The sequence below is a fragment of the Podarcis raffonei genome, chromosome 8 (assembly GCF_027172205.1).
Source record: "Podarcis raffonei isolate rPodRaf1 chromosome 8, rPodRaf1.pri, whole genome shotgun sequence".
Taxonomy (NCBI): domain Eukaryota; kingdom Metazoa; phylum Chordata; class Lepidosauria; order Squamata; family Lacertidae; genus Podarcis; species Podarcis raffonei.
The window spans coordinates 89,195,885-89,209,731 of record NC_070609.1 but is presented as its reverse complement, the minus strand read 5'-3'; the positions used below and the strand labels follow the sequence as shown (position 1 = coordinate 89,209,731).

At 45.0% G+C, this 13,847-nt stretch overlaps 1 protein-coding gene across 4 annotated transcripts in view; it reads left to right on the top strand.

The window, feature by feature from the left end:
• SLC4A5 (solute carrier family 4 member 5) overlaps positions 1 to 13,275 on the top strand; it is a 72,527-nt gene extending 59,252 nt beyond the window's left edge. For 2 of the 4 annotated variants that reach the window (XM_053401466.1, XM_053401463.1), the window contains exons 18-25: positions 733 to 911; positions 1,519 to 1,591; positions 1,954 to 2,022; positions 3,413 to 3,586; positions 4,572 to 4,736; positions 6,064 to 6,148; positions 7,529 to 8,296; positions 11,742 to 13,275. In XM_053401466.1, the coding sequence (XP_053257441.1) occupies positions 733 to 911; positions 1,519 to 1,591; positions 1,954 to 2,022; positions 3,413 to 3,586; positions 4,572 to 4,736; positions 6,064 to 6,148; positions 7,529 to 7,572 (789 nt within the window). In that variant the 3' untranslated portion in view covers positions 7,573 to 8,296; positions 11,742 to 13,275. The remainder of the gene's footprint in view (positions 1 to 732; positions 912 to 1,518; positions 1,592 to 1,953; positions 2,023 to 3,412; positions 3,587 to 4,571; positions 4,737 to 6,063; positions 6,149 to 7,528; positions 8,297 to 11,741) is intronic. The other 2 variants (XM_053401464.1, XM_053401465.1) reach the window with 2 other exon arrangements.
• Positions 13,276 to 13,847: the final 572 nt, after the last annotated feature.

The window sequence follows — 13,847 nt, the reverse complement described above, 5'->3', positions numbered from 1 at the left end:
ACCTGAAGCACCACTTTAGTTCATGGGGCCTCCTGCTGCTGCCGTACCGCCAGAGCACGATTTCCGTTCTCATCCTGAAGCAAAGTTCTTAACCCGAGGTACTATTTCTGGGTTAGCAGAGTCTGTAACCTGAAGCGTATGTAAACTGAGATACCACTGTAGTTGCCTTTGACTGGACTTAACCATCCAAGGGTCCTTTACCTTTACGTTTTACCTTATAATTATTGCATTTTAGAAATTTCATTCATTGCTTATGTATCTTTAAATTTTGAGGAAGATTAAACTTGAATTCTGTTTTATATCAATTTTAATAGCAATCCATACATTTTCTTTTGCTCCAGCCCAATTTTGTGGCTTAGCTGACCCTTTAGAGGTTGGGTCTGGCGTTCCCTTTTGTGTGTCCTGTATATTGTTCTCAGCTTTACCTGGAGAAGCTGGAGATTAAACCTTCTGTATTCAGAACAGATGCTCTGCCCCTTTGAAGCAGACAGGCGTTATCACAGCTCTTTTTTCCACCGGCCCGTTCTTATGCCTGACCATACTTCTGGCTGTGCCTTAATCTTCAATTTCTCTAGTTTTTCAAACAGATAAGTTGTTACAAATGCTTAGCCTTAGGGTCCCAGCATCCTCCACAAATCCTAGTTTTAATGTGTTGGTTATATTGAGAGCTTACTTGGCTAAAGGGGTAGAATCCATTTCCTTCTATGTAAACAGTGTGTCCTTTTGTTTCAGAAAGCTGCAGGCTATCATCTGGACCTCTTTTGGGTGGGCATCCTTATGGCGGTCTGTTCATTCATGGGGCTACCATGGTATGTAGCAGCCACAGTCATTTCCATCGCACACATTGACAGCTTAAAGATGGAGACAGAGACCAGTGCACCAGGAGAGCAGCCTCAGTTCCTGGGAGTGAGGTGAGGGTTCCTTGAACTCACCTGTAAAGGGCAGTTGCGAATAGAAGCGCAATGTAACAGTGCTCTACACAAGTTCCTCCTTGACCATGTGGGTTTTGGGGGACATATTATTATAGCAGGCCTGTTACACATCTTGCAGTTCACCAGACTGTGTTTCTGGCTGCCTCCTGTTCACCTTGCTTAGATCTTAGTTCAGTGGTCCTGTTTTGCCAGCAGCCACTAAAACTGGCCTGCCATCAGCATAATGTAATCAGAATCCTATGCAGTTCTGCCATTTGAGTCAACAGTACAGTCTTTGTTTGTTTGTTTGTTTGTTTGTTTGTTTCTTACTAAATTTGTAGATCATTTCTCAGCCATACACCAACAGACACTCTTAACAGTACTTATGCCAGGCATGGGAGGAACTGATCCATGCACACTAATGACTTCCAGTAGAGCATCGCAATAATTTTAGGCTGTATCCTGTGCACACTTACCTGGAGGTAAGCTCCATTGAATGCTGTCCAAGTCAACATTCATGGGGCTGTGCTGTAGATTATGGTGAACCACAAACAGAGAATGTGGTAACAGTTGAACCCTCCATTTCGCTGCTTCTGTTCTTTTTCAGGGAGCAGAGAATCACGGGAATCATTGTCTTTGTTCTGACTGGGATATCTGTCTTCCTGGCTCCTATTCTAAAGGTAACACATTCCAGAGATTTTTGTCATCATTTTAGGCATAGGCTTAGCATGTCGTTTCTTATTTTTATCCAAAGCTTTGGTCCAATCTGAACATCTACATCAGATTAATTTCAGTTCAGCCCTATATATATTTGCTCAGATATAAATCCTACCGTGTTCAAAAGATCTTACTCACAAGTGAGCATTCATAGTGTTGCAGCCTTCAGTGATTCATCATTTTAAAGGCAGATTAATCAAGGGAACATGCCTTAGGAGCCCTTGCAAAAGCATTTGTGGAAATGTCTGATAAAGAGGAGGCCTCACCTGCCCTCTCTCTCTCTCTCTCTCTCTCTCTCTCTCTCTCTCTCTCTCTCTCTCCATAGTACATCCCAATGCCTGTGCTGTATGGAGTTTTCCTCTACATGGGAGTGGCCTCGCTAAATGGCATCCAGGTAGGAACGTGAATTGTTCTGGCAACTTCATAATGATTTTGGCAATCACCACCTTTATCTACCCACTCAGGTTATTGCGTAAGTGGCCAGGATTCTACTTAGCAATGGAATAGTTTGCTCAGAAAAGTGTAGGCTTCATTTCTGCAGGATTTTTGGAGGTCCCATGGGCAAGGCACCATCCACAGGCCCACCTGTTTCAGGGACCCCATCTCCTTGCTGCACCAAGCCCAGGGGATCCATGTCCGTGGGGCTGCTGCTGAGGTGCAGGTGCCTGGTTGCTCCATCTATTGATGCCAGCCCCACTAACAGGCTGCCAGGGACTGTCTGGCTGGTGAGGAGTGAGGGGAGGCACCAGCTGGCGATTCCCTAGGGAAGCCTCAGAGGACAAAGGAACAAGTTCTGGGGATGGTGGTGGGACACTGAGGACAGTCAGAAGACAAAGGAGGGGAGGGATGGTGGGCTGCTGAAGAAGCAACAGGCATGAGCGAGAGGGAAGAGTCAAGGCCAGACAGTGGTTCAGACTCTGCACGGGAAGCTTCCCAGGAGCTTGCCTGTCTTGCCCCGTTACCTCCAAGAACATGAAGAGCTATGCATTAGGGCTGGGTGATATCTGCTTTCCAGCATAGTAATATACAGCCAGCTAAACTTTGTGATATGGTGGTATATTACAATGTCGGAAAGGAGGCGGGGAGGAAGGAGGCAGTTGCCGGCCATGGAGATGATTAGCATCACAGTGCACAGCTTCTGCCTATTCCTGAAAAGGCCAAGCAGGCAAAGTTCCCTCCCACCACGCTTACGTCTGTGTTGGTGGCCTCTGGAAGAAGAGTGGTTTTAGGGGAAAGCGGGCAGCAGGAACCGTCAGTCCTGGCAACTGTGCTATGGAGGCTGGTCCTGCCTTGAGGGTTCCCTGCGTTCTTTATTGTTTCCTTGAATAAAGAATTAAACTTCCTGCTCATTTCTGCATTTGAGTGCTGACCTGCATCTGAGCCAACCCTGACAGCAGCCCACAGAAAATGGACTTTATTAAATTCTGTGCTAAAGCAGATCCTTGTACAGTGGTACCTCCGATTATGAACTTAATTCATTCCGGAGGTCCGTTCTTAAGCCGAAACCGTTCTTAACATGAGGCACGCTTTTGCCAATGGGACCTCCCACTGCTGCCACACCGCTGGCACACGACTTCTGCTCACATCCCATGGCAAAGTTTGCAACTAGGGGCATCTACTTCTGGGTTAGCAGAGCTCATTACCCGAAGGAGGACGATACGTAACCCGAGGTTCCACTGTACATTGTTGGCATTTAATAAAACCTTCAATGATTGCTTCAACATCTTTGCCACTCCTCATCACTGGCCACTCCCCAGAACTAATCCTTCTGTTTCCCCCAACAGTTTTGGGATCGCTGCAAGCTCTTCCTGATGCCAGCCAAACACCAGCCTGACTACGTCTACCTCAGGCATGTCCCTCTGCGGCGAATCCACCTGTTCACCATGGTTCAGATTGTCTGTCTGGCTGTCCTCTGGATCCTGAAATCCACTGTGGCAGCCATAATCTTCCCTGTGATGGTAGGCAGCTATGTTCACTGTTGTCTCCTGTTCTAGGGCCCACTGGGAGAAGGTTCTGAGATGTGCACATCCACCCACAAAGCCAATGATCTGTTGCCCAAAATGTGTCTTATTCAGAGCTCTTTTGTTACTAAAGAAAGCAACTTTCCCAGGATTTTGACTCACTTGTAGCGTAAAAATATTATGGACAATATGGTTTGATATAAAAATTGGAGTAAGGCTGAATATGCAGTTGTAGATGTCTAAAATGAGACCCCATGGAGGGGATGGGGTGAAGTCTTGAGATTCGGAGAATCTCTTTATATAGATTTGGTGTTTTTTTACTGTTTGTGTTCATTTATAAAACCAATAAAAAATATTGCATAAAAAAGAAAGCAACTTTCCCCAGCCTGGTGCCCTTCAGATGTCTTGGACTACAACTCCCAGCAGCCCCAGCCAGCACCGGTGCCAGTTGTAGACCAAACCAGGGCTCCAGGTTGTTGGATGAAATTAAGCAGTGAATGCCAACTTCTGTCCAGAGAGAGAACTATATCTCTGCTTCTGTGGCATGGGAAGCAGTTAATCTGTAGACCATCTCTTTGTCTGAGTCAGAGTGCAAAAGAAAAATGGTTCCACCTAAGAGTTGGAAAGTGCCAGGCCCAAAAGCAGCCTTTCTGTGCCTTCCACATGTGAAATTTTGGGCAAGGAGTAAGAAACATGAATGACCTCCCACTCCAAACTGCATCCCCTCCTAAGAATTTGGCCTGCCAGTATCATGGCCAGGAGTTCTCCTCTTGCTGCTGCTGCTACACCAACCCAGGTCTGCCACAGAATCAGCCCCTGCAAGGAATCAACCTGTAACCCACTGAAATTTGATCTCATTGATTGTACTTTGGGTACTTGGATTCTAAACAACTCATAGTCTTCATGCTGGATTATTTGAGCCTTGTCTTGGTGGGCTTTTGTTTTCCTTTCTCTCTCTTTCTCTTTCTCTCTCTCCTTTTAGATTTTAGCCTTGATTTTAGTCCGGAAGATGCTAGACCTTGTCTTTTCCCAACATGACCTCGCATGGATTGATAACATCATCCCTGAAAAGGATAAGAAGAAGGAGGATGACAAGAAGAAGAAAAAGAAGAAAGGCAACAAAGGGGAGGATGATAGCAGTGACGAGGTGTGTCCGTGACGCTTGGGGGCAGTGTGGTGGGGCATGTGTTTCTTTCTTGCCAGCCAGACCCATTAAATCATGGGTAGGCAAACTAAGGCCCAGGGGTCGGATCCGGCCCAATTGCCTTCTAAATCCTGCCCACAGACAGTCCAGGAATCAGCGTGTTTTTACATGAGTAGAATGTGTGCTTTTCTTTAAAATGCATCTCTGGGTTATTTGTGGGGCATAGGAATTGGTTCATATTTTTTTCCAAAATATAGTCCGGCCTCCACAAGGTCTGAGGGACAGTGGACTGGCCCACGGCTAAAAAGGTTGCTGACCCCTGCATTAAATGGTCTGCATTGGCACTCATTAGAGTCAATGCAAGGAGCAGTTCTTCTCTGAAAAGAAGCATTATGGAGTGCCTACTTCTTTGGACCATTTGAGATCCATTGCCACATATATAGTGTTTCCACATAAGAAAGTGCTTCTTCACTCAGTGCAGAGCTAAATCATGGAACTTGCTCCTACAGGAGGCAGGGATGGCCACCGACTTGGATGGCTTTAAAAGAAGATTAGACAAATTCCTGGAGGAGGAAAGGGCTATCAATGGTTACTTGCCAGGATGGCTCTGCTCTGCCTCCACAACTGGCGGCAGCCATGCTTCTGAATACCAGTTGCAGGAAACCACATTCGGGGAGAGTTGCTCTTGTGCTCAGGTCTGTTTCCAGGTTTCCCACAGGTATGTGGCTGTCTGCTGTGAGAACAGGATGCTGGACTAGATGGGCCCAGTTTGGCCTGATCCAGCAGGCTCTTCTGATGTTCTTAAGAACCAGAAACCAAAGCAATGGAAGTTCAAAGACCTGATGTACATCTAGTATGTTTCAGTGTATACGATTTAATTTTTTGTAAAAGGAAGAATAATTTGCCAGCCCATTGCATTCATGAAAATGCCTTTCTCTCCAAAATAATGGTTTGGTTATTTAAATATACAAACAATTCAACAATTTAATACACATTATGACAATTCAGTGCCCCATCAATGAATTTCTTATCAAGTTTGTTCTTATTTTTAAATTGAGGGGTTTTTTACTTTGTTTTTGAGTGGCCAAAATTTTCAAACTGAAACAACATTACTACAGTCCCTGTGAAAGAGTTTTAATTTATTATGAGAAGTGCTTTGGAAAAGTCACGGTAACTTGGCTGATTTTCTGCCCAGCTTCTCCTATGAATCTGAGGATGCGATGTATTCCAAATACTCAGATTGTATGTGTTTTCCTTTGGGTTGAGTGTTGTGTCTGCCCTGTCAGCACCACTGGAGTTGTTCACTGTCTCTCTTCCCCTTTTCTCCCAGCCCAAGCTTCCCACTCCCTCTGTCATAACCATCCCACTGGACCCTGTCCCATCCGAACCCCAAAACAGTATGCATTGCATTTCCAGTAAGTAACATGCTCACGCGCTGTCAGATATTTAATTAACAGCTAACTCAGCAACTTTAAAACCTTTGGACACAAGAGCCACTGAACTGAACTGGAACTGGCCAAGAAGAGGAGGGGGCGTGTCTTCTTGCATATTTCCCCTTCATTTCAGTGGGGCTTTATCTTTTGTTGGTTACTAATCACACTAACCCATGGAGAGAATGAGACATAACTTGACTTCACGTTGCAGCTTGAAGTAATGTGTACAGGTTTGCAGGGTGGGGATAAGGAGGCAGACAGAGCATTTGGGTGCTTTTAGGATATTCTCTGCCTACAGTTCTTCAGATAAATTCCACTGTCAAACAGCTCTTGCCATCACAAAGTCTTTCCTAATGTTTAGTCAGAATCTCCTTTTTTGTCACTTGAATCCTTTGGTTTGAGGTTTGCACTATGGAGCAGCAGAAAACAAGTTTGTTCCATCTTCCTTTTGTTATTTGAAGATGGCTGTCCTTTCATCTCTCAGTCTCCTCTTCTCCAGGCTAAACATACCCAGCTCACATGATGCTGCAGTAGGGCTCTGCAGAGGCACCACTTTAAGGCCCCAGGCACACCCAGTGATACTCCAGGTTGCCATTTAGAGCTTGCAGTTTGGAGATATTAGCTGGCTCACAGTGATCCCAGGGATGTTCAGAATACAGGCTGTGACATTGTGATGCCAGCAATGTAATGTGGAACCTGTAGGCTGCTTGCATGGATGAGCAGCACCAATCGCACACTAAACTCCTGTGTGGGCTGTAATGCAAATGAGTTTTGTGGCCTTATCTCAGGAGGACTTCATAGGTGCATTTTGCAGCATATCCTGGGTAATACTGATGGCCGAGTCCTTTGTTTCTAGTTGCAGGAAATGAAGTTCTGCACTAAAACACTTCTCAGAAAACCATTGTCCAGTTCCTCAGCAGTAAATCCATCAGCTGGGCGGAGCTGTGTTTCTCTTGGGGAGGCAAAGAGGCGTTTGAAACCCAGTGGGAGGGAAAGCATGGGAGTGGGAGATGCAGTGGATGGTGGAGAAAGGGTTAATCACCCCTCTGCACTCTGCATGGAACAGCCTTTCCTGCTCTTGGGTGGAATGCATAGTGTTAGGCCCTTATGCACTTGAAAGGATTTGGGGAAGGATCCTGAACTGTGGCCAGTAATCACCCACCAGCTGCCCTGTGAACCTTTTTGGAAAGGGCAAGTTGATAAACCCAATGCAAAAACCGACATGCTGCCTCTCTGAGATGAGCTGAAGAGCATTCAGAAGAGCCAAGGTGAAGAGTGTTCTGGGTTCTTCAGGACTCGTAAATGCCTGTCTTCCGTACTATGCCTATGTCTGATATACACACTTCACTTTTTTCCTGCAAGAAGGCTCCAGTTCAGTGGAGTCATCAGAGGCCGCCCTACCATGAGCAAGGTGAGAGGCAGCAGAGTTTGGATGCTGTTACCGGTGGCAGCAGAGTGGGAGTCAAGCCAGTGTGGTGCTTTGAGGGCAAAGTCTGCCCAACAGTTCACCAGCTGCCAGGAGTCCCGCTGAGAGGGGTGGGAGCTGGGGCAGAGCAGCAGGGGTGACACTCCCTTCAGTTGGGCTTGCACAGATGGATTGCTTGTGCCCCATGTTAATTTCTGGAAGTGGGGGTGCCAACAGGGGCCCAGAGGTCATGAGCTCCCAGAAATCTCATGGTGTGTCATGTTCTCACTGAGCCCACACTCCCCGCCCTAAAGCACTCCCGGGGCCAGAGGGGTGGGGTGGGGTGAGGCTTTTGCATTTTGGGGTGGCTTCAAGCCACTTCTTTTAAAAGACTATTGGAAGAATGTAGTTCTACTAAAATTGGTTGAGGGCAGGGCATGCAAATTTCATTAAATCCAAAATCCTTTTTCACTAAACAGTTCCTTCCAAGAAAGTGGTCAGTGATGGATGGAGGCACCTTGGGAATGGGTGATGAGAACTTGGTTGGAAACCAGCTGGGCTTTTCCTTCTGCAGCTCTTCTTCTCTCTTATTCATTTCATGCTTTCCTCCTCCCTCTGCCTTGAAACACTTTCATAGCCATCTCTGTTTCTCTGCAGGAAAGAGGTCTTCCAGCTGCAGCTTTGCGTTCTGATGCATCTCCTAACGGGTCAGACCTGGATCGCAGGTAAACAACACACCTGGTCAGCTGACAGTCTTCCTACTTTAACGTAAAGAAATGCAAATAGAGAGTCTTCCAGATCTGGGGGGCAGAAAGCAGAAGAAGATGGGGTTATAAGGGGCAGTGCTATTTTTCTAGAAAAAGAGGTGCTGTAGCTCAGCATGAACATCACCCTTGTTCTCTTATAATGGCAGTGGCTGAGTTCTGATGGGGGGAAGCCCTGATAAAGGCAAATTAAGAATAGGAAGATTATTAACAATTATAAAGGGGTTAGCAATTAAATGCCTCATTGCTATACCCCTTTTCAATTTGCAAAGGGTTCTGCCATCTCTTACTTCTACGTCCTACAATGTTAAGCAGTCATGGCACTGATTTATACAATGAAATGTTTATGTAGCACTTTGAAACAGCACACAAATTGGAGAGCAACTCATCCAGGTGAACATGCCCAAGTGGGGGTTTCCTGAGGGCCCCCAACCCTCTATCTTCTAGTCTTGCAGCACAGATTGGCGTAATAAAAATATGGAATGTGAGCATTTCATGGAACAACTAATGTTTTCAAGTCAACTTCGGTGACATGACATAAAAAGTGGTCCATTTGGCTCTGAGTCAAATCAAGGGCACAAATAGTGTTGCTGCGCCAGCTGACAGCTGGAAAGACATCTTGGGAGGGAGGGAGGGCTATTGCAGTGCAGGTTAGAGTATTGGACTAGGACCCGGGAGATCAGGGTTCAAAAAGCTCACTGCTTGTGACCTTGGGCCAGTCCCTGCCTCTCGGCCTAACCTCCCTCCAAGTTGTTGTGGGGATTAAATGAAAAGGGGAGAGAAGAACCATGTATACCACCTTGAGCTCCTTGGAGGAAAAGGTGGGCTATAAATAAGTAAATAAATTAAATAATTGGCAAGGCAGCTGAGGTCAAGCCAATGGGGGTATGAGGAATGTTAAGTGAAGGAGAAGGAATGAGGAAAAGGACAATGACAGTGAGGCAACTGGAAGGAAGCCTGCTGTCCTCAGAGTGAGAAGACAGCCTGTGCAACAAGTCAGAGAGAGATGCAGAGACTGGCCAAGGCACAGGATGGCCGGAGGAAGTGGAGCAAAGCAAGCAATGGGCTGAGGAGCAGCACCCAGGGAAACAAAGGGCAGCTTTGTTTTTTTTTTATTAAATATTTATTAGCATTTTCAAATAACACACAACAAACAAAAACAAAAAATAAACAAAACAAAAAAACACAAAAATACATAACATTCAAAACTAAACAAAAAAAAATAGAAAAAACACATAAAGTTTCTAATACTTATTATTCTTAACCTTATTTCTCAGACTTCCTCACACCTCCCCTTCTTGTATTCCAATTTAAATTGTCAGTTCAGCAAGTCTTTAACTTATTTCTTTACCTTAGCTTAAACATTTGTTCTAACATACTATTGCTTTACTTTACTTCTTTTTTCCATTTCTTCAATTTATTTTTAACAGCCTTATTTTCAGTTAATTTAAAAAGAAAAGAAACCAATTTTACCTTATTAAAATTACACATCAATACTTATACCTCATTGATTATTCTTAAACCTTTTTCCTAAAGTCGACCAAAATTTCCCTTCCACGATTTACCCAATTTCCTTACCACTAACAAAAAATATAAAAAGCAAATTATCCTTATGTACCCTTTGGATTCCCAACCTCCACCCACCCTTTTCCCGGTTCCAGTCCCCAACCAATATCCGTCAGTCTTTATATTATTTATTTAGCCTGGAGATCTCACATCCGAGGCCCTTATATCTCTCTCAGTTCCTTTCTGCCGGTCTCTTTGATAGTCCTTGATGTTAAACCCCAAGTCTCGGAGGGGCTCCGGCCCAACAGAATCCCTGTCGCTTCCAGCCAGTCCTCCATACTTAAAGGCAAAGCCTATGGGGTGCTCCAACTCTTGTTTCAAATTTCTTTCAAATCCAGATGTCCCCAAAGCTCCAACTTTCACCAACAAATTTGTAATCCTCAGGTCTTCAGATCTCCTCCAAAAGGGATCTCTCCATTTTCCAGACTCCCATTCAGACCAGGCTTTCCACATCCACTTTTTATTATCCTTTTTTATCATCATGTCAGGCCTCATATTGTAACTCTCCTTTGACTCCTGCAAATCTCCTGCTCCTCCTTCATTTTCTTCAAAAACAACATATTGCTCCATCGTATCTACACTTTCAGTTTCATTTATTTGTTCAGTTGAATAGGCTTCCTGTTTCAAGTCCTTATCAGGCTCAAAACTGTTGTTTACTGTCCAGTGTAGTAGTGATACCTTTGTAGACAAAGCATTGTACTCATCTTGCAAGTTTCCCAAGAGAACGAGTGCTCTGTCCAATTCTGCTTGGATTTTACATACTCCAGCCATTTTTGTGATGTAATGTCCCTATTACCCCTCTAGGGGGATTTTAGTTCCTTGTTGTTCCTTTCAGCTCAAAACCAAAAGTCCAGTTATTTTGTATCAGCCCTCCTTATTTTCAACAAGTTATACCAAGTAAACCAGCAAAAACAGCAGAAACAATGTTCTCTTTTCCAGCTGACAACTAGCTGACTAGCAGCTCACTTGACAGCTGTCAAAATCTTCAATGCAACAGGCTTTCTCATAGGACGTTCCCGGGTCTCGGGGGGGGTGTGAAATTTCAGCTCCCAAAATTCTTTTTATCCTCCAGTAAGTCTTCTTATAGTATCAAAACCGTGAAGTCAGGATCTTTCATTAAAAAACAAAAAACAGATTCTCTCGACCTTAGCTGCCCAGTCCTTTGCTTTAGATTGTTTACAAAGAGGGGGGGGGTGAACTTCCTTTTTAGCCCCTTCCCGCTCGTTCCAAATCCAAAATTAAAAATTTTTAAAGTTCCAATCTCCGTATTACTCACGGGTTTATATTTTGAAGTCCAATCGGTCTTGGAAGAAGTTGGCGCTCTCTGTCAATGGCTTGCGGCTTCACTCCGCAGGCGAGGGAGTACTCTCAGCACCACGCCTCACCCTGCCTCCGTTCCGAAGCCTTTAAAAAGGCTCCGTCGCGGATTGGGGGGGCGCAAATGGTGCCCGCCGAGTCTCTGTGTTCACAGGCATCCGCGCCTGTGATTTTAAGGGTCCCCGCTTCGCCGCAGCGGCCAGACCCAGACGCTACGGAGCCGAGCCAAAAAGCAGGGCTGGACCCAACTCTGCCACCACCACCGCCACCACCATGGTCAGCCCAGGAGGAAGTGGCAAGATGAGAAAGGATTGGAGCTGTGGGCCAGGGAGCCAAGAGGGCACCAGGTTGCAGCTGCTTCGTGAGCCTTCAGGGTCCACAAGAGAGCAGTGGAAAGGGGGTTTGTTCAGATGTGCCGCATGATGAGCTGACAGGCAGAGGGAAAGCAAGGCCTGAGTAGAATAGAATTCCTTGGCTGCAATGGTCTGACCAACTAACCTCCTTTTTTCTGCTTTTCTTCCAGTATTACACTTCACCTGAAGATTTCCTGCCCATCTTCTCCTGCATTTAATTACTCTCGAAATCCCATCTGTGCTGTGCCCCAGGTGAAGATAGAGATGGAGTCAGATTATGAAGACACTGACACAGAGAAGCACCCCCGGGACATGGGCAGCGAGACCACTCTATAGTCCCAGGAATGGGGGGTCCTTTGTATGTATAGAGATATATATATATATACACATTTAGCATCAGAAAATTAGACAGTCTGTGACATTCCATCCTGCTTGGTCACGTGCCATGATGACCCTAGATCTCCAGCTTAAGATCCATCCAAGCAACATGGAAATAGGACTTTAAAAGTCTGTGGGAACAAAGGAACTTATTAGAACTTGAGCTCCTTGGATGGATGAACAGTATCATTTTTGGACTTGGATGTCTTCAGTCAGCTCTTCCCTGTGGTCTGCAGCAGTTCCTTCCAATTGGACCTGCTGGTCTTTTCCTCTGAAGGCTCATGGATTTCAGTAGGACATCTCTCAGTGGAGCTAGTAGCTTTTTTATTCACTTTGTAGCTAAGCGTATAAAACCTTCCACTCCTGTAGAAAAAGCCTCTCTCTCACTATCAACCATAGTATTGCAGAGGCAGGAGGAGCCGGATTACTGCCATCTTCAAATGACGTATCATTTATCTGAATGCTGCACATGCTTGTTGACGAAGGCGGAGGAGCAACAGAATCCAGTTGCAGCAAAGCAGATTTGGACTTCTGATGACTCTCAACAATTTGCCCAAGGAGACACTTCCTGTGGAATTCCTTCATGAGAAATGCTGGTTGTTTGTGCATTTACCATGAAGGCCCCAAGCTGGTTCCAAGACAATGGTCACCTTCGCCATCTGAACACGAGGAAATGTGGGTTTAGTGAATGAGTTTAGTGAATGAGTGTTTTCTGTTAAGAGCTGGGGGTTCCCAGCATGGCATCCCTGGCCAACCATAGTGCCATGAGATACCTCCCTCGGTGTGTGCCAATACCACTGTCCCCAAGAAATTGGAGGGTGGGCTTTAACAGCCTAACACCCCTTTTAAGGGACTCAAGTCCCCCAAGTTTGTTATCATAGAGTTGGAATGGACCAACCCCCTGCAATGTAGGAATATGCAGCTGCTCCATACAGGGACTGAACCTGCAATCTTTGCATTATCTGCACTATTGCTCTAACAAACTGAGCTATTATTGGTCAAGAGAAGAATGAGCTGAGGCAGGATCCAGTGAAAGCAAGGCAGATCTTTATTATTCTGTTGCAACAGAAGTCCCCCTCCCCCACTCTGCTTGGTAGGAGGTGAGGACCCAGATCAAAGGAGCACAAGAACTTTTAAAGGCTTTAGAAACTGTCCCTTAGCCAAGGACCACCCAAACAGCATCACACACGTGTCACAGAAAAAGACGGTCTACAACAGAAATGTGAGTGTGTGGTTTGTCACCTGGCTGTCAAGCTATCTGATAGTTTGCTGATTGCTGTTGGCCTTAACTGGCTTAAAGATCATTCTTTCTACTTGTCAGAAAAAAACATCTTGGAATCAGATTTTTTTCAGTTACCATTTCTTCCCTATTGTGCAGTTTCAAAGACTTGATATTTTCTTTGGAAAGGATACTTTACTTCTAAAACAGGACTCTTATGTACAGAATATTCTGGCTTGCTAAATATTGCACCTGGTTTGAACCTGTGTGAAATTAATGCTGATTTCCTTGTAACTTTGTAAATATTGAAGTCAAAACAAAAGAAAAACTTGAATTTAGCATCCTATTTATCATATTATGTCAATCAAGTACCCATTAACTGTTGGACAAAATTCAACAAAACAGTGTATTATGCCTGGGCAACAACTTCTAAATAGAACTTAGCCTCCCTGAAACTTGTGCCCCATCAGTCCTTTGTAGCGTGTCCATGCTAGTGGAGGTTCGTCGGATTTGGATTCCTAAACCATTGGAAGGTGCCAAGCCAGTGAAGGCTGCAAGAACAACTTGAACTTGAACATAGCCTTGTATATTTTTCTCACTTATTTTGTACCACTACTGTGTACTGCTTAGTAGAGGCTGCTTTAACAATACTGTTATAAAGTTTTAACAGGATTTGTAA